Here is a 23,734-nt window from a genome sequence, read left to right as displayed (position 1 = left end):
GTTGCCCAGGCTGGAGTGCAGTGGCGTGATCTTAGCTCACCGAAACCCTCGCCTCCCCGGTTCAAGCGATTCTCCTGCCTCAGCCTCCCAAGTAGCTGGGACTACAGGTGTGCGCCACCAAGCTCAGCTAATTTTTTTTTAATTTTTAGTAGAGACAGGGTTTCACTATGTTGGCCAGGCTGGTCTCCAACTCCTGACCTCATGATCCGCCTGCCTCAGACTCCCAAAGTGCTGGGATTACAGGCATGAGCCACCATGCCTGGCCTTTTTCTCAGACATTTTAAGTTTTTCAGTATAAATTGAATTCAATCAACATAGGCCATACTAGATAGACGGTAATATTAATTAAGTATAACTAAGTGAATTTGAATTTCAGAAGATAAGCTGTCACATTACAAACTAGTTTCAAATAATCTTAAAGATAACTTTGGGTGAATAGCTTGCATAACCTTTCACACTATCAGAATTAACCACATTTTAAAAGTTACCATCCAGCCCATAGCCATATGGTCATACACAGTTGCAAAAAGTGCACATACAATTTGGGGTCCATCTTTTAACAATTAAAAGTTAAGGAAGCAAGGATCTTGTTAAAACTCAAGGGTTTTCTCCCTACCTATTTTATATAATGGGCACCTGGTATTTGTGGGCAACTTTTCATATAATTTCAAACAAGAAAGTAGCCTTTATACAAGTCTATCTTTATTTGTAAAAAATAATATACAACTAAAGCTAATTTGATTTTTAAAATCGAAGTTCATTTAGTGATAATGTACACTTTATAATAAAATTGTAGTAAAATACTGACATTTGATAGTTATAAACAAAGTATCATTCATGTAAAAATCATGTTATAGCATGTAAAATTTAATTAGAAAATTCATAGCTCACAAAAGTACATATATTTTGTTGATAGCTCGAGAACATTATCATAAATTTACTTAAGATACAGAACAAAATTCACAGTTAGGCTTGACATTTAGTACTATAAAATTTTATGTTGGATCCACTGATACTTTTGTTAATAAGGTGCACTTGAAATAATTGATTCAGCCTACCAATGAGCTGATATTTTATCGTATAACCAGGATCTATTGGTTTTACAATATATCTAGTAATCAATTATTTCACCAATAATTTAAGAAACAGAGATCTACTTGAAAATACCATTGATAGATACCCTTAACAGGATAATTAAAATAAAAAGCACTAGCAGCTTTTATTTCCATTTCCATGAATGCGTACAAGATAAATCTGTATTTTACAGTTAAAATTTGTACAAAAAGTCAAGCCCTGAAGTAGTTTTCCCCCCAAAAGTTCTGATGTTAAAACTTAAAAAAAAAAAGAGAGGTAGTGTGTAAAAATATTTTTACTTAAAATGTTGAACCCCTGCACCACTTATATTATAAATGAAAGTTAACCTTCTACATACTAACATTATTTTGCCATTCAAGAGTCAAATTTATAAGACTCACAGAATGTTAAAGCCGGAATGCCATTAAAAATAGTATATAAATGGAAGAACTTCGGTGAATTCAACAAAAAGTACAACGTATTACATAATGTGCAGTCAGTTAATAGTTTACTGATAATATGCTTAGTGGTAATGTGAACAAAATACATTGAAGTATTCTGAGTCAAGTGATCTTCACGTAATCAAGACTTCTTCATATATATTTTACCATATAGAGAAAACATCCTTCAAAACGGAGTCATTTGAATCTTCATTGTTGTAATAGCACACAATTGTTAAAAAGGTATTCATACTAGCCCTACCATAAAGTTAATTAATAAATAACTCTCCATAAGCCATAGGGAACTTATGTACTTCATAGTATTTTTAGTTTCTATATACAAGCATACCATTGTGCTTGTGCACATTGTACAATAAAATCAGGCAAGGAATTAAAGTTAGCAGCCTTACTCTTAGCTTGTTCTAAGTGGATGCACTGGAAAGTAATAAATAGCCTCATAAAATTAATAGTGATAAACTCTACCTGTCACAGGTGAATACTATGTAGTTTTCATAAAGTGTAGGCAGTGTTTCTAGAAATCCCATGAAGGAAAACCCAATTTTTTTTTTTGGCATAAAAAGTGCACAAGTTTGTCCTATGTGTTAAAACATCTTAATTTGGATGTATTTTTTATCCAAAATGATGCATACTTGGATGCATTAAAAGCACAGCAACAAAAATACACACACTAACAATAAAAGGAATGATTTCAAATGAGACTGGGAATGGGAACAAGAATAGGTTAAAGGAGAGACTTCCATATTTCCAAAGTCAAGAGAATTGCCTTTTAAAACATAAATTATATAGCCATACAGAATTAATTTGAAAATATGAAAGCTATAGGAAGGACAAACACCAATTTGAAAAACTGTTGCAAAGTTTCATAACTCAAGAAAAGATAGCTTCCTGGCTAGGCGCTCATGCCTGCAATCCAGCACTTTGGGAGGAGATGGGCGGATCACTTGAGGTCAGGAGTTTGAGACCCACCTGACCAACATGGTGAAACTCCATCTCTACTAAAAATACAAAAAAATAAGCCAGACGTGTTGGCGCACACCTGTAATCTTAGCTACTCAGGAGGCTGAGGCAGGAGAATTGCTTGAACCCGGGAGCTGAGATTGCACCACTGCACTCCAGCCTGGGTGGCAGAGACTCTGTCTCAAACAAAAACAAAAACAAAAAAAAAAACAAAAAAAAAGCTTCCTGAGCTTTATAACATGGGAAGCAACTCCTAAAAACAGCCAAGTGGTTTGATTCTTAGAAACCAGAAATGCACAACTGGGCACGGTGGCTCACGCCTGTAATCCCAGCACTTTGGGAGGCCGAGGCGGGCGGATCAGGAGGTCAGGAGATCGAGACCTTCCTGGCTAACACTGCGAAACCCCGTCTCTACTAAAAATACTAAAAATTAGCCAGGCATGGTGGCGGGCGCCTGTAGTCCCAGCTACTTGGGAGGCAGAGGCGGGAGAATGGTGTGAACCCAGGAGGTGGAGCTTGCAGTGAGCCAAGATCGCGCCACTGCACTCCAGCCTGGGCGATAGAGCGAGACTCCATCTCAAAAAAAAAAAAAAAAAAGAAAGAAAGAAAAGAAAAGAAACTGGAAATGTACTTGAGAACATCATTTGTTACAATTTATTAGAAAGGAACATTAAAAAAACAAAAATCAAAATAGGCTGGACATGGTGGCTCTAATCCTAGCATTTCGGGAAGCCGAGGCAGGACTGCTTAAGCCCAGGAGTTCAAGACCAACTTGGGCAACATGGCGAAACCCTGTCTCTACAAAAAATACAAAAAGTAGACAGATGTGGTGGTATGTGCCTATGGTCCCAGCTACTCAGGAGGCTGAGGTGGGAGGACTGCTTGAGCCCAGGGGATTGAGGCTGCAGAGACCTGTGATCATGCCACTGCATTCCAGTGTGGGCAACAGAGTGAGACCCAGTCACTAAAAAAAAAAAAAAAATCAAAATAAAATATTGGGAACATGAGACCTTTAAGAGCTGAGGTCCCCAATGCACCACAAGAGAGAATCAGACTTCACATTAGAATTTTAAAAATACAGTTAAAGGAAAAATTAACTGGGCTCTGCACAGCAGGTTAAATATGCAACCACTTCCAACAGAAATGATCTAGTCTTCTCACATAGTTCCAAGAATGTGCTTTAACATCTGATTCTCCACAGACAAAATAGCAAAAGCACGTAACTTCATCAGCAAAGGCCCCTTTGTTTTGGACTTAAATTTACCTCTGATCCACCAAAGTTTATATTAACAATTATCAAACTACTACTTTAATAATATTGTAAGCTTGCAACGTTACTCGTCTCATGCCTATTCCACGTCACTGGTCAGAGGTATATATGCTTTTAAACTAGCCAAATGTACAAGTCCTCATGGCATCCTCACTCTGAAAACATTCAAACCACGGTTTCATAATGTTATGATTGTTCCATCTTCTTCTAAGAGTTTTTGATCTGGAGCATGTGTTTCAAATTCCGTGTTTGAGCTGCTTGCTATGGCTGCTAAGCTCACTTCATTAGAGGGAATAAAGCCATTCTGTCCAGACTCAAAGCTTAGCTCTATCTGTGTTAATGACTCCAGGCTCTCAGTATTAGGAACAGCTTTTGGAATCTGCTGTGGCACTCCATTGTCTTCAATGATAATGTCATCTTCTTCGCTGTCTTCATCCTCTGGCTCAAAGCTTGGTTCAATCTGCTGTGGGTAGCCAAGAAGGCTGTTATCAGTAGACTGACCGGAACTGCCAGAAGTCCGACTGTTCCTCACAACATTATTCCTCTGGTTTGCCGGTCTCACTGTTATGATGAGGTTACGGCTATTTGCAATCATCATGTCTGTTACTTGATCAAGGCTCTTCCCTGAAACTTCTATGCCATTAACTTCTAAAACTTCATCATTAACAGCTAATAGTCCTGTACTTTGAGCCAGACCTCCTGGGACAAGCCTGGATATAAAGATCCCTGGAACCTTTTCTAAGCCATGTGGTGTTACCCTGACACTGGAGCCATCCCGGATGTAGAATCCTAGGGGTTTCTCCGTGCCGTATTTGTAAAGACGTACCCTACGATGCGTTTCTGGGAGAATATCCACGTCTATAATAGAAGACACAGGTCTAAAGTCTTGGGGCATACTAATGACTATATGTGGCTTTTTTCTATGGTTGTCAGGACGCAATACGTTGGTTAAAACATTCTTCTTCTTTATTAGCGTGTCTGTACCAAAGGCACTGTAGTCTGCTTCTTCTGTTTAAAAATAAAACAAAATAATCATAGAAATGCTGTAAAAATATCTATTCACTTGCAGCTGAATCTGTACAGAAAGGATAACTCAAAATATATTTGGTATATAAACAAAGTAGCTAATAAGCTTATTCTAATCAGATCATAATCTAGTACAGTAGTAAAATGCCATACCAGAAAAAACCACTAGGTGGCCATCTCAAATACACATCACAAAATAAACCAATGTTGAAGTTAAATTTGATAGAGCTCATTCACTTTTAAACATTAAATATGGCAAATGAAACTATGATAGATCTTACATATATTTTTTTTTTTTGAGATGGAGTCTCGCTCTGTCGACCAGGCTGGAGTGCAATGGTGTGACCTCGGCTCACTGCAACCTCCGCCTCCCGGGTTCAAGCAATTCTCCTGCCTCACCCTCCCGAGTAGCTGGGACTACAGGTGTGTGCCACCAGGCCTGGCTAACTTTTTTTTTGTATTTTTAGTACAGATGGGGTTTCACCGTGTTAGCCAGGATGGTCTCGATTTCCTGACCTCATGATCCACCCGCCTCGGCCTCCCAAAGTGCTGGAATTATAGGCGTGAGCCACCGCACCTGGCCAGATCTTACATATTCTTAAACATCATTAAATATATATGTATTTTTACCTTTTTTTGAATAGGGTCTTGCTATGTTGCCCAGGCTGGTTTTGAACTCCTGGCCTCAGGAGATCCTCCCGCCTCAGCCTCTCAATGTGCTAGGAGTACAGGTGAGAGCTACTGCGTCCGGCCTTAAAACATCATTTTAAACCAGCTACTTAAAATACATTTTTCCTTCACTTGTTTAAAAAACTTGTAATGTGGTTGGGCGTGGTGCCTCACATCTATAATCCCAGTGCTTTTTTGGGAGGCCATGGTGAGTGGATCACTTGAGCCCAGCCTGGGCAACAGCGTGAGACCCTGTCTTTATGAAAAGTAAAAAAAAATTAGCCAGGTGTGGTAGGTAGCGTCTGCCTGGAGTCCCAGCTACTTGGGAGGCTGAGATGGGAGGATGGCTTCACTCCAGGATTCAGGTCTGCAGCGCACTGTGATCACTGCACTCCAGCCTCGGTAACAAAACAAAAACACGCCTGCAATTTGCATGTTTATCATATTCAACTCAAAGACTTGAAGTGGGATATTTGATTCTCAAGGTAAATCAGAGAGTAAAATCATATACCAATATCAGAGGCTGAGTGGGCAGATAATGTAATTGATGCTGATGCATATCAAACAAACACTTCGGAATTTTGGTATTCTGCAAATAAACACTCTCCCTCAGTTTTCTGTTGCTATTGTTTGAGACGGAGTCTCGCTCTGTCGTCCTGGCTGGAGTGCAGAGGCATGATCTCAGCTCACTGCCACCCCCGCCTCCCAGGTTCAAGCGATTCTCCTGCCTTAGCCTCCCAAGTGGCTTGGGATTACAGGCATGCGCCACCATGCCCAGCTAATTTTTGTATTTTCAGTAGAGATGCGGTTTCACTATGTTGGCCAGGCTGGTCTTGATCGAACTCTTGACCTCAGGTGATCCACCTGCCTCAGCTTCCCAAAGTGCTGGGATTACAGGTGTGAGCCACCTCGCCCAGCAGGAATTCTTGATCTCTCATTTTCATTTTGAAAGAGGCAAAGGTGGAGTTTTAACTTTTTTCTTTACTGTGTGAAAAACTATGCATAAAGTGCAATGGTATTTTGTCCTCAGTGGTGGTGACACAGACAATAGGAAGTAGTAGGACTCTGGCAAACTGGAGAGCTCCTGCCTCATTTAGATGGCATAGCTGCTTCTCAGTTCCTGGCAGATTTTCTTCATGCCAGAAAGTCTTGTTTTTAGGCAAAATCTTCCGATCTTTAAATACTGCCACCTAATTATATAATAAACTAAAAGGGAAAACAGAACACCTAACACCAGATATGGTTAAATTATATGGCTGAAGGAAGATAGTCTATAAACAAAACATTTCATCAGAGAATGAGAGGTAAAACAGAAAATGAAACTAACAGCAGAAACAAAAGTTAAAATAGTATTTTCAAAAATAACTACAATGAGGATAAACTAAAAAGTGAAATTTACATGAATTTAAAAAAAAAACACAACAACTTCAATAATGCCTCTCCCTGGTTTTCCAGTGGCTAGGCAAAAAAAAAAAAAAAAAAAAAAAAAAAGAAAGAAAAAAAGAAACAGAAAAGAAAAGACAACAACAAAAAATAAATGGCTTCCCTCCTCCTCCACAAAAGAAATAGTTGAAAATCCTAGTCTCAGCTGCTGCCACAGAAAACACCAATCTCACCATCTTGCGTTTGTATAGCGCTTCAACTCATATTCTCTTGTTTAATCCTAAACCCCCTCATTGCTAAACTATTATCATCTTCACTTTATAACCAATAAATTAAGGGTACAACGTAAGTTACACAGAAAGAACTAGAGCCCAGGTTTTCTTACTAGGCTAGTATCTTCCAAGTCACAATAATGAATGCCAAGTATCAATTATGTCAGAGTACGGGGAGCTTTAGTATTCTTTTCTGATGCTGCGTGAACACTCTTCAAAACCTAGTTTCAGATAAATATATAAGGTTAGGGGTACCTTATTTTTTTGGCATTTTTTTCCCCTTGGGGACACTTGTAATCATTTATAAGTATTTGCATTGGGCTCTTACAGAGACAGAAATGTATTTATAATATGGCTTTGGATATAAATCCATTGGTAAACAATCTTTTTGGCAAAAAAACCTATCAAGAATAGTCTTCTGGTAATGTGTTTTCTCAAAATCATACATATTTGTGTTTTAAAACAATCAATAAGGAAAGCCTATATAACATTTATAAGGGAAATTCCAGACCATATAAACTGAGAACAATATTACGTTGCCTACATACCTACTCATGGGAAACCTAACCAAAATAAACTCCAAATCTGCATAATTTGGCATCACATCCAGACTCCATTTGAATGCTCTCTGCTAAATTCTCAAAAGCAATATGCCCCAGTACAAAGCCACCTTTGTTCTCCCATCTAGCTAATCAGTTTCCAGCCACTGGGAAAGAAAATATTTTGGCAGAAAGCCAGGGTTCAGGGTGTTAAAGTGTAAAGGTGAATGTCCACAAGGAATTGGAGTTGACTTTCTACCTGAACACTATCAGAGCATTAAACTCAGAATGAGATGGAAAGTTTGAAAACTTGATCATAGCAACTGTCCACTTGTATAAATTCACTTATGCAACAGTACATGATATGGGCTGATACAGCAGCACCGCATTTATCCCAAGCCTTTTCTTCAGCCAATGATCTCGGCTAACTGAACAGACAAGGATCCACCTAGGAGGCCTCCAAATAGTCAAACTGGATGTCTTACTTTCTTACACACAAATAGTGGCTGTTCTTCACTTATCCTGCAGGGCTTCCCTCTGAACCTCTTACTCTTTAAACATTAATTCTGAAAAGCCTAGTAATCTCATTCCTTTGCTCATAGAGGGTCATAAACCACACATTCAGAGCAAAGGGTAAGGATCCATTTGTGGGTGGCAGGCAGATGTAAGACATAAAAGCTTTACAGTGAGTAAAAAGCAAATCTAGGAAAAAAAAAACTTCTACATAAGCTCCATCAGTATCCCCATACAGTAACAAAACAGCAACCATTATAGTACAGTCATCAACAAAGTTCAAGATTATGCCCCACTTGAAGATCAGAGGAAGAAATCAAATAATGAAATAATGTTTAAAAATGTTCTAATCCAGGGGTTGACAACCGTTTTCTGTCAAGAGTCAGACAGTAAATGTCTAGGTATTACAGGCTATATAATCACTCTTGTAAAAGCAGCCACAGACAATCCATAAAATATTATGTGGCCAGGCATGATGGCTCATGCCTGTAATCCCAGCACTTTGGAAGGGCGAGGTGAGAGGACTGCTTGAGCTTAGTAGTTCAAGACCAGCCTGGGTAACATAGCAGGACCCTGTCTCTACAAAAATAATTTTAAAAATTAGCTGGGCATGGTGGTTTGTTTGTGCCTGTAGTCCAAGCTACTTGGGAGGCTGAAGTGGGAGGATCACCTGAGCCTGAGAGGTCGAAGCTGAAGTAAGCTAAGATGGCACCACTGCACTCCAATCTGGGCAATGGTGAGACCCTGTTCCAAGAAAATTTTATATGCAAAAGCAGCCAGCAGGCCTTAGTTTGCCAACTCTTGCTCTAATATAAAATGGTTAAATGAGATAGATCTGGCAACTTTTCTTTTTTTTTTTTTGAGACGGAGTTTCGCTCTAGAGTGCAATGACACGATCTCGGCTCACTGCAACCTCCACCTCCTGGGTTCAAGCGATTCTCCTTCCTCAGCCTCCCGAGTAGCTGGGATTACAAGCATGCACCACCATGCCTGGCTAATTTTTGTATTAGAGACAGGGTTTCACCATGTTGGTCAGGCTGGTGGCGAACTCCTGACGTTGGGCGATCCGCCCACCTTGGCCTCCCAAAGTGCTGGGATTACAGGCGTGAGCCACTGCGCCCAGCCAGATCTGGCAACTTTAAAAAGATTAAATATCACTTAAAGCAAATTAGATATTCAAATTTTGCAGACCCCTTCATTCCTAATACAGAAAAATTAATCACCAAATATTTAACGAACACTATGTGCCAGGAATTGTGCTCTGTGGTACAGATTTGGTGAATAAAATAGGTATGGTGTCTACTTTCATGGTGCTTACAATCTAAAAGAGGAGATGGCAACTAACAAATAATTTCAAATACTCTAACTAAATTATAACAAAGGTGCTGAGAGCTATAAGCACACCATGCTGGGGAAGTATGTAAAGGGGACCTGGCCTGGCTTGTAGGAGTAAGGCAAGGCTTCTCCAGGGAAGTGATTCTGTGAGGAAAACCAGCCAGGGGCTAATAGTAGAAGGCAAGAAGAATGTTCCAGGCACAGGACTCGACAATATCCAGAAGAGGGAGGGCCAGACAAAGAAATCCAATACAGCTAGAACAGAGGGTGAAAAGCAGGAGGGAGGGAGGGAGGGAGGGAGGGAGTCAGGAGCTGAGTCAGAGGCAGCCAGGGGCCAAACAGACAAACAGGGCCTCCTGGGAAGTACCAAAGTTTACAGACTTTAGCCTAAGGGCAAAGGGAAGAAAATCAAGGATTTTAAGGGAAGACAGTGATAGTGAACTCATTTGGTTTTTCTACAAAGCTCACTCTGGCTGCAGGCTGGAGAAGGACGTGGAGCGGGAGGACAAGAAGCTACTGCAGCCAGCGCAGTGCAGTGGGTCACACTTGTAATCCCAGCACTTTGGCAGGCCGAGGTGGGCGGATTACCAGAGGTCGGGAGTTCGCGAGCAGCCTGACCAACATGGAGAAACCCCATCTCTACTGATACACAATTAGCCAGGCATGGTGGCGCATGCCTGTAATCCCACCTACTCGGGAGGATGAGGCAGGAGACTCACTTGAACCCAGGAGGCGGAGGTTGCGGTGAGACGAGATCACGCCATTGCACTCCAGCCTGGGCAACAAGAGCGAGACTGCTTCTCAGAAAAAAAAAAAAAAGAAGCTACTTCAGTAAATTTGGATGGCACCTGGCCTGGAGCAGAGGACATGGAAATGGGGAGACAAATCTGAAAAATAACTAGAACACAGTTTTAATAGGCTTGGTGACTGACTAAAAAATAGGTATGTGTCAAAGGTGACACCCACGTTTCTGTTGTGAGTAACTGGTGTCACATACTGAGATGTTACTCCACAATTTCTTTTTTTTTTTTTTTTTTTTTGAGACGGAGTCTCGCTCTGTCGCCCAGGCTGGAGTGCAGTGGCGCGATCTAGGCTCACTGCAAGCTCCGCCTCCTGGGTTCATGCCATTCTCCTGCCTCAGCCTTCTGAGTAGCTGGGACTACAGGCGCCCACCACCAAGCCCGGCTAATTTTTTTATATTTTTAGTAGAGACACGGTTTCACCATGCTAGCCAGGATGGTCTCGATCTCCTGATCTCGTGATTTGCCCGCCTCGGCCTCCAAAAATGCTGGGATTACAGGCTGTAATTTATTTTTTTCATTTCTGGGCCATATCTTTTGTTAAAACTATAATTTACAATTTACTACTAGAATGTATATTCCTTAGACAACTTTAAACTAAACCCTGATTCATAAAAATGTAACCTTAAAAGACATCTACAAAATAATGTCCAATGCACAAAGTCTAAGAGATGATTTAGATGCCCAGTTACCAGCATCTGGGCCACAAAGTCACATCTGTGTGAGGGCATGCCCTATGAGAGACAAAGTTTAAAGCAAAGCCTTTCTAGTGTTCCTAATAAAACTAGAATAAATCGAAGAGGTAAACATGTGTGTCTGGTGTCAATCAAAAACAGACGGTGTTATAGCAAGAGTCTGGATGTAGAGATTCTGACTAGATCTGGAGAGGGGTCTGTTCTGTAGCACATCAACAGATCCTCCACCTGGCTGATTATCAGGACTGGCTGGGAAGCTTTTAAAAATACACATTTCCCTGGCTGAATTCCAAACTGACAGGAATGACCTGAGTATTTTTAAAAGGCGCAAGCTTTGAATTTTTTTTAAAAAATTTTTAGTGCACAGCAATAACCTCAACAATGAGAGCGGAAAAGTCTATTCTGTACCTTCTCTTCCCCATCTCCCGAATCAATTAGGATAAACTCTAATACTCTTAACAGGGAATGGGGGATTGGGATCCTCTGCATGAAAATAACTTTTAAGATACCAGGTTTCTTGTGTTTTGTTTTTGCTCCCATGATAACTGCTCTAGGAATAGAGTATGGGGTTTTTCTTCTAACAATAAATTGTTATAAAAATTTTTCAAGATATCCAACAACACTATCTTAAACTTCAGACTATAAAGTAGTTTACACATTGAATTGTAAGCTTTCACTTTAAAGAAATTTTAGTAGAGTATCAGATGTTAAAAGATCACATAGTTTTAAATTTTAAAATGGTTTTGCAATTTGCTTTTCAAAAATCACTTGGGGGCCAGGCGCAGTGGCTCACACCTGTAATCCCAGCACTATGAGAGGCTGAGGAGGGTGGATTACCTGAGGTCAGGAGTTTGAGACCAGCCTGGCTAACGTGGTGAAACCCTGTCTCTACTGAAAACACAAAAATTAGCCGGGCATGGTAGCACACGCTTGTAGTCCCAGCTACTTGGGAGACTGAGGCAGGAGAATCGCTTGAGCCCAGGAGGTAGAGGCTGCAGTGAGCCGAGATCACACCACTGCACTCCAGCCTGGGCAACAGAGTAAGACTCTGTCTCAAAAAAAAAATAAATAAATAAAATAAATCACTTGGGGCCAGGCACGGCGGCTCCCACCTGTAATCCCAGCACTTTGGGAGGCCGAGGTGGGCGGATCACTTGAGGTCAGGAGTTTGAGAACAGTCTGGCCAACATGGCAAAACCCTGTCTCTACTAAAAATACAAAAATTAGCAGGGCGTGGTGGCACGCATCTGTAGTCCCAGCCACTCTGGAAGCTGAGGCACAAGAACCTGGGAGGCGGAGGTTGTAGTGAGTGGAGGTCACGCCCCTGCATTCCAGCCTGGGTGACAGAGCAAGACTTAAAAAAAAAAAAAAAAAACACTCAGTACATATTAAGTGTAACTTCTGCCTTACTGATGCCTAACTGAAATCAAAAAGCAAAGAAAACAGAAAATGTGCTGTAATCAAGCAGTAAAATGTAACTATACTTAATGTCATACTTTATATTAGTTCCTTGAATTAAATGTTCATTAAGGTTTACATAAAATCAGATTTCTAGTTAAGCATCTGCTCAACTTTGCTTAAAAGAAAGAGTGCGGCCGGGCGCGGTGGCTCACGCCTGTAATCCCAGCACTTTGGGAGGCCGAGACGGGCGGATCACGAAGTCAGGAGATCGAGACCATCCTGGCTAACACAGTGAAATCCCGTCTCTACTAACAATACAAAAAAAAAAAATTAGCCGGGTGTGTTGGCGGGCTCCTGTAGTCCCAGCTACTCAGAGGCTGAGGCAGGAGAATGGTGTGGAGCTTGCAGTGAGCCGAGATCGCGCCACTGCACTCCAGCCTGGGGGACAGAGCTAAACTCTGTCCCCCCTCCACAAAAAAAAGAGTGCATGCATTATAGTACACTAAGTAAGTCTGCCAGATTTAGATGCTGGGACCTGATGGTAAACAAGACAGACAGGAAACAAGTTAACATATTCTTAAATAAGATATTTCCAGGTCTTCAGAGGATGATGTGGTAAAGGTGGGAAGGTGGAGGGCTTTAGTTAGGGTAGTCAGAAGAGACTCCTCTGACAAACTTATCTGAGCTAAGCAGGAGGAGGCAGACGTGGGAAGAACTGAGGGTGAAGTGTCCTTAAGAATAACCAAGCATAAGAGCACAGAAACAGAAACAAGCTCACGGCTGGGTGCAGTGGCTCACACCTGTAATCCCAGAACACTTCGAGGCCAAGACGGGTGGATCACCTGAGGTCAGGAGTTCGAGACCAGCCTGGCCAACATGGTGACACCCCATCTCTACTAAAAATACAAAAATTAGCCAGGCATGGTGGCACGCACCTGTAGTCTCAGCTACTCAGGAGGCTGAGGCAGGACAATCACTTGAACCTGGGAAGCAGAGGTTGCAGTGAGCCGAGATTGCACCACTGCACTCCAGCCTGGGTGACAGAGCAAGACTCCATCTCAAAAAAAAAAAAAAAAAGAAACAAGCTCATCAAGTCTGAGGAACAAGAAGGAAGCCAGTGTGGCTGACTGTGATGAGGGAGTGAGAGAATGAGGGAAGATGAGGTTGGGAAGTCCAAATCAGAAGGGATTTTATTCTGGTTGCAATGGGAAATCATCAGAGGGTTTTAAGCAGGAATGAACTGACTACCTACTTTCATTTTTGCTAAAGTCATATTTGTATTAAATTTATATTTTTAAAATCTAAAATATTTCTGTTGAATTGCCTATTTCTAAATCAAATTCTAAGGGCCATCAATTATATTGGACATTTTACCATTAATACATAGAAAACATTTGCACATAGAAACATATTTCTAAGTTGTAATTCCTATGACAACAATAAAAACCATCAAAGGTCTCGATAAAAATTATACCACCAATAAATAAAAACTTAGAAAGGAAATAAAAGATAACTACCCTTAAAAGATGTTAGGATTAATTCCATAATCATGCAAGAGTATAATTCCATTAACAAAACATGTGGTGGTATAACTCAACTGTCATAATCTTTCTAACAAAGGGGATAATCCAACAAAATTCTGTCAGATGGCAATACTTTAAAAACCCACTCTATATTTGAATGCACATCCAAACAGCAACTAACTTTTTAAAGAAAATTACAATTGCTAACAAGAAAGGCCTATTATTCAACCATAATTATTTAAATTCTTCCTCCTTTTCCAGCACTCTATATATAGCTTTCCAAGGTTCTATCCATGGTCTTCATCTCAGATAGCCTTTATGTCTACTCCCAAAATTTTAACTATCACTTTTCAAAAAGCTTGCAAATCTAACTAGTTTTTGGATTTCTACCCTGAACTTTTGTCTACCATTTCTAATCTCCTGAATGATTGGTTAAGATTATTTGTCCTAAGACAAAATTCATAATTTTCTTTTCCAAATCAATCTACTCTGCTTGTTCATGACACTGTCCCAGCTGTCAGACTCAAACCATCAAGATATGCTCTGCTGGACTCTCCTTCACTGCAAAGCAGCCACAGTGAGTGCAATGACTCCCAAGTATTTCCCCTCCTACCTTCCCGCCACTGCCTCCTCCCCTCCCCCCACCCTTCCCCTCTACTTCTAGGCCAGTCTCCTCACTTCTTTACTGCCTGCTCCTGGCTCTCTACTGTAAGACTGCTGCCCACTCCAATTCATCCTGAACAGCCAACTGAATCTTCCTAAGGTCACACTCTCATTATATCGCATTCCTGTTAATTACCTTTGAGATCCATCTCAGGAAACTTTGGGAACATTAATTTGTGTGTGAAAGTATTTTGTAAAATAGTCAAGTGATATAGGCAGAGGTTATCCTTGGAGGTTTATTTTGTTGGTGGACTTTAGTTCCTCCAAACCCAGGAAAGCAAAGATACATAATCAGTGGAATTCCAGAGCCCTGGGAGTGGTCTAATGCTTATCAATTGATTAGAAATAGTTTTCACCTTCAAAGATAATCCCTACCCATTCTCTCAAGCTACTTTCTTTTCAAAAAAAATTTTTTGAGGAGTCTTGCTCTGTTGCCCAGGCTGGAGTGCAGTGGTGCGATCTCAGCTCACTGCAACCTCCACCTCCTGGCTGATTCTCCTGCCTCAGCCTCCTGAATAGCTGGGATTACAGACATGTGCCACCATGCCCAGCTAATTTTTGTATTTTTAGTAGAGATGGGGTTTCACCATGTTAGCCATGCTAGTCATGAACTCCTGACCTCAGATGATCCGCCCACCTCCACCTCCCAAAGTGCTGGGATTACACACGTGAGCCACCAAGCCTGGCCGCTCTCAAGCTACTTTCTGGGTTGGCTTATAAATACCGTAAGTCTTTAATTTATCCCAATACCAGGCTTGATGCTCTCATGCTGGCTTCCCAAACCACTTCATTTACAATTAAGAAAGGAATAAATGGTACATACCATAATAAGCCCTACCCTGCCTATCTGCAGACACACATACATACACACACAGAGGCTACGAGATTAAAAAAAAAAAAGTTTTAGGACTCAAAATACATTTGAAAATTCTTGGCTGAGCATGGTGGCTCATGCCTATAATCCCAGCACTTTGAGAGGCAGGGACTGGAGGATCACCGGAGACCAGGCAACATAGTAAGACCCAGTCTTTACAAAAAAAGAAAGAAAGAAAGTTATTGCCAAATAGTGATTTCAATTTTTTTGGAAGACTAATTAATATCAGTGTTTACATCCCTCCATAATAGTAACTTCCCACCTCATTTTCCAGATAATTAACTAGTTTTATACAATTTCTTTAAAAAGTATCCTAAAAGTAAAAGAAAGAAAGTATTTACTGGGTGCTTACTATAAGCCAGGGCACTGCACTTAGCTCATTTAATCCTCATAGTAATTCTACAATATATTATAATCTTTCTATAGGTGCAGACATTGAGACTCAGGAAGATTAAATGGCTTTGTTTCTGGTATTTATTAACCGGTAAATACAGCCTTTGAAAGTTGGTTGCCACCAAAAAACAGGAATGCTTTGGATTCCAAAGTCACACTCTTTTCACATTTTTCTGAGTGGAGAATAATCCATTTGATAAAGTGAAGATTCAATAAATTCCCAATATTCAATAAATTCCCAATTTCTACTTAAGGAAAAATAAAACCAAAGAGGTTAACACAAAAGTAACTAGAAATATAAATTTTCTAAAGTACACTTAGTGAAGCATAAAGATATTAATTAAACCAACAATATCACAAATGTTTTAACCCACATGTTAGTTAACATAAGAAGATTCACACAAAATGTTTATTCACTAAGTTTGTGGCAAAGTCTGGGTATCCTTTCAGTGGGGAAAATACACTATTTCTATTTCTAACACAATTTTTCTAAACAGTGATACTTACCCTTCTTTTGTATAAATATCCTAAGCAGTGGATTGGCCGTTGAAACAGCTTTGTGATAATTATCATCATTATTTATAGGTAGTAAGTCTCCATGGATGTCTGCATAGCCTACCAAAACGTCAACATTGGGGATCTTATGAACATGTTGTAGTAATCCATAAAACTCCTCAAATTTTCCAGGTTTTGATCTTTCCAGCGAAAACCGACGAAATTCAGCTCCAAACTATAAACGTAACAAACATATTACTTAAAAAAAAAAAAAAAAGTAAAAGGACCCAATTTGAAAATGCATGCCATAGAAAAATTAACGAGCAGAGCAAGTATTTTTAATTAAGGAAAGATTGTCTATTGTGAAGAACCTTACTATCAGGGATTTTAAAAAGCCTAAGAAAGGCACAAGAATGTGCCTCCTGACTGCTGTGTCTCTGAAGAGCATTCCTTTCAAGAGAGGCAGGCTCAACTCTATCCCTGGGGTACCTAGGCCTTACTGCGGACTGTTCTGCATAGTGACTCAGCTCAAACCCTGTCTGGAGCCCAGACTCTGACGGCAATGCTCTCCTCAGGTGCATTATGGGGTACCAAAGACTTGTCCAAGTCCTTATTTTGACCAAAGGAAAGCATTTAAGTGTCCTCCCCCATAAATGGAACTAGGATTTCATGGTATGTGGTAAGAATCAACAGCAAAATATACAAAAAGAACTGTGAGCTACGTGGCGTTAAGGTATGATCTTCCCTATGTTAATGCAGAAAAAAATAAGCTTCAGTAATACATCAAATGTATGTCCTATAACTATCCAATTAACGCACAAAGTGTTTATGTGTTTGGCACAGTGCTAGGCCCTAGAGATTGAAAGCCTCGAGCCTGCTCCAGAAGCTCACCAATTAGTGGGTAAAGAGAATAATTACTTCAGGGAGGTATTAAGAGATCACACAAATGGGGCGGAATGGGGAGGAAGACAGCCTCCATCATGCCCAATACTTACCTTCACAGTTCTGATTCTGAAGTCTGTTTCCCTACACTTCTGTTTTCCCAATGTCAAATAATTAAAAGTGACTCTTATTCAACACTAAGAACTGAGGCCAGGCGCGATGGCTCACATCTGTAATCCCAGCACTTTGGGAGGCTGAGGCGGGAGGATCACAAGGTCAGAAGTTCGAAACCAGCCTAGCCAACATGGCAAAACCCGTCTCTACTAAAAATACAAAAATTAGCCAGGTGTGGTGGCACATGCCTGTAGTCCCAACTACTCAGGAGGCTGAGGCAGGAGACTCTCTTGAATCTGGGAGGCAGAGGTTGCAGTGAGCCGAGATCATGCCACTGTACTCCAGCCCGGGCAACAGAGCAAGACTCCGTCTCAAAAAAGAAAAAAAAAAAAAAAACCAAAACACTAAGGACTGGCTTCATCTAGTCCATGATAAACAGGATTTATAACACTGTGGGAATAACGTGGCATTTCCTCAAACGTGGAAACCTAAGAAAAGTTAATCTGCCTTCCTCAAAAAGTGTCCCAGTCATGTAAGTTTGAGAAATGCTACATAATTATGCTCTTGGGAATCACTGCGGAGACCAGCACTTTAAAGGCTCATTTAAGCCCTATGTTGGTTTTTAAAAATATTTAAACGAACGTTTGCCTAATGTGTTTAACCACCGAACTCATATTTCTTCCACCTATCTATTACTAGCAAGAAATACTAATGTAAAAATATTATGTCCCAGAGAAAAAAGGAAAAGAGAAATACTGTTGGGACAGCCTTAAGCATCATGTAGAGAAAGCCCCTACCATAATAATTTGAGTTTACAAATATGTCACTTCATTTTCCCAAAGGTCCCATGGGACATCTGGATTCACTGGTTTTGCTCTATCTAAAGTTCATCTGCTCTGCTTACACCCATACTCCTCAGTGGTTTTAACATCAAAACTCACTAAAAACACCTCTTACCTCTAACAAAAAATTAAAATAGTTCCCAAAACACATTCCTGAAACATAAACACTAACATCTGTCAAGAAAATAAGGTGACTCATACCTAAGGCTCTCAAAAAGTTTAGTCACACCTTCACATTTCAAAGTAAATAAAAACTCAGGGAACACCCTTCATATCAGTTAGTCTCATGATGTTATCAAAAGTCACAGTTTCTCCTCCATTTTCTTTATTCTGGTATCACAACATGAAGTTGCTAGTGCTTGCTGATTCATCCATAGGGTTTATCACTTCCCCTGATGTATGAATGGGAATAACATCTGATCATTTAACATTTTAGGGCTTCAATGTTTTTGTTAAAGCTTTTGGATGAAATTTCTTCGCTCAAGATTTTCTCTTGCTTAACTGTTATGATAAAAACAATAAAAAATTGTATGGCTTCATGGTATATTTGCACTTTTGCCAATATTGGCATGGGAAAAAAAAAACCCAAGAGAAATTGTTATGCTTCTTGCAACACAACAATAGGATTAAGGGAACTTTTTACATGAACAAAAACACTAAGAGACAAAATTAAGATTCAATCAGCAATTATTCACTTGTGAACCATTTACAACTGTTTCATAGCCTAGTTTGCCCTAGCCATCCAGAATGTGTGTGGACTCCCTTCCCCCAGTGTCTGTTGGTACATTCTAGAAATGCAAACTTAATTTTCATAGTCTATTTGCCTATGAATAATAATTAGGAAATTTTATGCCTCAAAGACTGTTCCAGGGTTATTAAAGGACATCATCAAGATTATTGATTAAGAATCTTCCCAACACTAGAGATACAATTAGGAAGATAAATCAGTTACCAAAGAAAAGTCACATACTAGCTGGTACCACAAATTGAACTATAGGTATATTTACATTCTCCATTCTTTTATCATTACTATTTTTCCCTTCCACGTGTGAAGATAATAATGTTGACACTACTGCTTTATTGCATTTTTTTATTTTTTTGAGACAGAGTCTCCCTCTGTCACCCAGGCTGGAGTGCAGTGGCGCAATCTCGGCTCACTGCAACCTCCGCCTCCCAGGTTCAAGCAATTCTCCTGCATCAGCCTCCGGAGTAGCTGGGATTACAGGCATACGCCATCACGCCCCACTAATTTTTATATTTTTAGTAGATACAGGGTTTCACCGTGTTGGCCAGGCTGGTCTTGAACTCCTGACCTCAGGTGATCCGCCCGCCTTGCCCTCCCAAAGTGCTAGGATTACAGGTGTGAGCCACCATGCCTGGCCAACATTACTGTTTATATGAAGAAAAAGAGATCCTAAAAATGGACCGGAACCCAGTGTGGTGGCTAATGCCTATAATCCAAACACTTTGGGAGGCCTAGGTGGGAATATCACTTGAGCTCAGGAGTTAGAGACCAGCATGACCAACATGGCAAAACCCTGTCTCTAAAAAGATAAAAAAAAATTGAAAATAGTAAGAGAAAAATGGACCAGCTAGGTGCAGTGGCTCACGCCTGTAGTCCCAGTACTTTGAGAGGTAGAGACGGGCGGATCACTAGAGCTCAGGTGTTCAAGATCAGACTGGGCAACATGGAGAGACCCCATCTCTACAAAATAAATAAATAAATAAATAAATAAATAAGCTGGGTGTAGTGGTGCACGCCTGTAGTCTTGCTACTCAGGAGGCTGAAATCGGAGAATCGCTTGAGCTCAGGAGGTTGAGGCTGCAGTGAGCCGTGATCGTGCCATTGTACTCCAGCCCCGGTGACAGAGCAAGATCCTGTCTCAAAAAAAAAAAGGACCGGCACACTACCTAGTTTTGGTTATAAACTCTTAGCAATCAGTTTTGTAAAAAGCTGTGGTATCACTAAAGCAATGTCAAAGAAAATACTGTTTCAAAAACCCTTCCAAATATTTTTTAAATGGTTAAGGTGACAAATGTTTCAATCTACTGAAAATAAATGTATCAGCAATATATATTTGAAACATATAAGGTGTCATAGACATACTAGAAACACTCACTACCTATATCTTGCCTATTTGTCAACAGCTAGAATAGTGGGACCGACTTCATTCAGCACATGTTCCTAGAATCAGTGTATGATTCCATTTAAAAGACACAGTTCGCTGAAAGTGCAGTATGGCAGTTCAAATATACAACATGTAGTTTAGACAGAAGTAAGTGAAAGATTCACAAATCAGTTGACAAGAGAAAGGCAAAAAGCCTGAAATTCCAGTTTTAAAGCACTCAAGGTTTCTTAGTACTAGAGATAAATTACTATTTGATTGTATTTATCAGTATACTTAGAATTCCTACTCATTTTTTTCTGTGGAAAAAAATTAAAGACTTGCTACCAAGATTAGGGCTATAAACTTAAAATTTTAAGATTATGCAATATCACAAGTGTTTTTCTTTCCATAACCTCAACTCCCACAAATCCAAACTAGACTTATAACAAAAATGCCATAAGAAGGTTCAACCACTGGGCATGGAACCTCTACTGCCACCATACCGCTAAAGGAAAAGTTCTGCTATGTATTTTGGGTCATCTTAACGCTATAGCTCAAGCAAGTCACTTCAATTTGCTATGCTGTGCACAGAGGACACATGGACATGCACATTCCTTAAATTGCTGTAACTACACGTCTTTTCTTACTAATTCTGAAACTAGTGCCAATCGTCATGTAAGTGCCAAACCGTTTTTTTTGTTTTGTTTTGTTTTGTTTTTTGAGATGGAGTTTTGCTCTTGTTGCCCAGGCTGGAGTGCAATGGTGCAAACTTGGCTCACTGCAACCTCCACCTCCCGGATTCAAGCGATTCTCCTGCCTCAGCCTCTCAAGTAGCTGGGATTACAGGCATGTGCCACCACGGCCGGCTAAAAATTTTTTGTATTTTTAGTAGAGATGGGGTTTCATCATGTTGGCCAGGCTGGTCTGGCACTCCTGACCTCAGGTGATCCACCCGCCTCGGCCTCCCAAAGTGCTGGGGTTACAGGCGTGAGCCACCGCGCCCAGACTCAAATCACATTTTTTAATGATGTTACAAACGAATGTCGATTTTCTCGATGTGATTCTCAGTTACAGAAACTTACAGAACTTTGCTTATCAACCCTAGACAATAAAACTATTCTACCTAGAGGCTCTAGGAAGCTTTCCTTACTCCACTGTACCTCACTCAAATCACTCCTTGATTTTACATACTCCTTAGTAGTCTTACAATCTATGATGCTCCATTACTTTTTTTTTTTTTGAAATTGATATACTTTCAATTTTCTCCTTTTCTGTGTTTTGGCCTTCTCAATTCTATTTTAAATGTTCTCAGGGCCCAGCCAGTGTCCTGTTTTGTATTCTGCAACGTCTAGAAGTTATTAAAAAGGCATGAAGGCTTTGCAAAAAAACAGCTTGAGGAAGTCATAACCTTTCTAAGCCTCAGTCTTCTCAGAGAATTGGGCTAGATTATCTAAGCTCCTTTTAACTCTTCAACTCAAGAAACGCTTGCTGAAAGTGTTCCCTTGGCTGCCGATCACCTTCAAATTCCAGCTCAAAACCCCCTTTGGAAGACATTCCCTAACTAATCCCACCCTACAGACTACCCTGCTCACCGAGCCTTGAGATTTAGAAATTCAGTGAATACCGAAGTAATTATCAGCAGATTGGCATACCGTTGGTCAAGGGGAAAAGCACTTGATGTGAGTAGGTAGCAGGATGGAATGAAAAGAGCATCTAGAGTCAAACTGTAAAGTGCTACTCCAACATAAGGTGATAGTACTAATTTTACAGATTAAATGCATACCAAAGTTAGTGCTGGAAAGAGCGCCAGCAGGAAGCAAAGCGAACTTTTAAAGGGCTGTTTAGTTCACTGGGCTCTCTCCTTCGCCACTCGATGCGCCCCTTAACCACAGAAAGTGGGAACAACGGGGTGGTCCAGGGCCCTTTACTCACAGCCCAGCAGGGAGGATTCTCCTACACCTTTTGAGCAGCCTCGCATTTCACTCAGTGTGTGCCATCCTTGGATATACCTTGGCCCCTACTCCCGTCCGTGAACACGGGAATGAGATTTACGGAATGAGATTAAATGCTGGACTAGGTCTTCTTCCTGCCGGGGCCAGGGGAGGACATTAGCGCCCCCTGACCCCCGCCACCCCCTCCTCGGCAAGTTTATTACCCACAGTCTCCCGACCGCACCGTCCAGACCCCGGGGCAGCTCAGCCCGTCGCCTCCCCCGGCGCTCCGAGCCTGGCCCGGCCTCTCCCAGGCCCCGGCCCCCCAGGCCCGCCGCTCCGCCCAGCCCGGGCCCCGCGCACCTTGCTCTTCACCTCCATGGTGCCCAGGCAGCCGCTGCCCGCCCCGTGCCGGTGGCTGCGGTTCATGCTGAACGCCGAGCCCCGCGACGGCCTCCTCCGGCCGGGCGGCCCCTCAGGAGCGCGGGGAGCGAGTGCGCGACTGGGGATCTCGGAAAGCGGTTGCGGCCCGGGCGCCTCCTCACAGGCACCTGCAGAGGGGGCGGCCGCAGCTCCGGCGTCCGCGCTGAGCTCCACTCCACCAGCTGCTCACACGGCGGGACCGAGGGTCGGACTGGTGGCGCGGCAGGCGGGGAAGCAGCTCCCTCCCTCCGGGCCCCGGCGGCGACGGCGACAGCGCTGGAGGAGAGGAGGGGGCGGAGCGGAGGCCACGGGCGCCGCAACCTCTCTCTCTGCCGCCTCCCCCGCGAGCCCGCGCGCGCGCACCCGAGCGGGCCACAGCCGCGGCGCGTGCGCGCGCTCACCTGCAGCCCCCGAAGATGCCGCAATCCCTCGCGTTCCGCCCACACCCAATAGAAAGCGCGCACCTGCGCCCGCGGCGCCAACCAATCGATACACGCCTCGCGCGGTGCGTGGGCGGGCTGCCGCCTCAAAACCCCGCCTACCACCGCACGATTGGTCCTGCGCTACGAGGGAGGGGCGGGATCACCTGAAGCCATGGCCCTCCGCCCCGCTTCAGGCCGGAGAGCCAGAAGGCGCATGCGCGGGTTCTGGAGTTTCCGCCCCGGGAAGGCACGCGGGGAGGCCGGCCGGAAGCGCGAGCGCACCTGAAGAAGGGCTCGGCTGGGTGGGCCTTTTGCGCACGCGCGAGCGCGCGCCTGGTTGCCCGGCTCCGCCGGGGCTCGCGCCGCTTGGCGCGCGCCAGTCACACGCACGGTCTAGGGGATTGGATGCGCCGCCCGGCCGGTTGCCGAGGCGCCGCGGGGCTATTCGGTTCCAGCCGGGCCCCCTTCCCGCTTCCACTTTGGGATGCTGCAGCCCCCAACGACGCCCCTCCACCGCCCCTTATCGTTGCTTAGGCGTCCCGCTGCAACTCTTGGTTGCAAAATTCAAGTTTTCCCGCCTCTGCGGCGGTTGCTGGGGGAGAAGCTTAGGGCTCTCTTGGCTTGATTTTGTCCGAAGAGACTCTGCACGCCTTAAGTCCGTCAGGTCGA

At 42.3% G+C, this 23,734-nt stretch overlaps 1 protein-coding gene across 1 annotated transcript; it reads right to left on the bottom strand.

The window, feature by feature from the left end:
* Positions 1 to 849: 849 nt before the first annotated feature.
* Positions 850 to 23,111, bottom strand: PARD6B (par-6 family cell polarity regulator beta). The gene is made up of 3 exons (XM_003317010.7): positions 22,584 to 23,111; positions 16,356 to 16,578; positions 850 to 4,770 (listed from the first exon to the last, which is right to left on the bottom strand). Exons 1-3 carry the CDS (start codon positions 22,647 to 22,649, stop codon positions 3,941 to 3,943), a joined length of 1,119 nt encoding a protein of 372 aa, XP_003317058.2. The 5' UTR covers positions 22,650 to 23,111; the 3' UTR covers positions 850 to 3,940.
* Between the last annotated feature and the right edge of the window lie 623 nt (positions 23,112 to 23,734).

This window comes from Pan troglodytes, chromosome 21 (genome assembly GCF_028858775.2).
Source record: "Pan troglodytes isolate AG18354 chromosome 21, NHGRI_mPanTro3-v2.0_pri, whole genome shotgun sequence".
Lineage (NCBI taxonomy): Eukaryota > Metazoa > Chordata > Mammalia > Primates > Hominidae > Pan > Pan troglodytes.
The sequence above is the reverse complement of the archived record's forward strand: the minus strand, read 5'-3'. Positions and strand labels throughout refer to the sequence as shown.

Coding starts and splice junctions, on each gene's coding strand:
- PARD6B (XM_003317010.7), bottom strand. CDS start 22,649: ATGAACCGCAGCCACCGGCACGGGGCGGGCAGCGGCTGCCTGGGCACC. Junction 16,579..22,583: donor CCATGGAGGTGAAGAGCAAG/GTGCGCGGGGCC, acceptor TTACGTTTATAG/TTTGGAGCTGAATTTCGTCG. Junction 4,771..16,355: donor GATATTTATACAAAAGAAGG/GTAAGTATCACT, acceptor ATTTTTAAACAG/AAGAAGCAGACTACAGTGCC.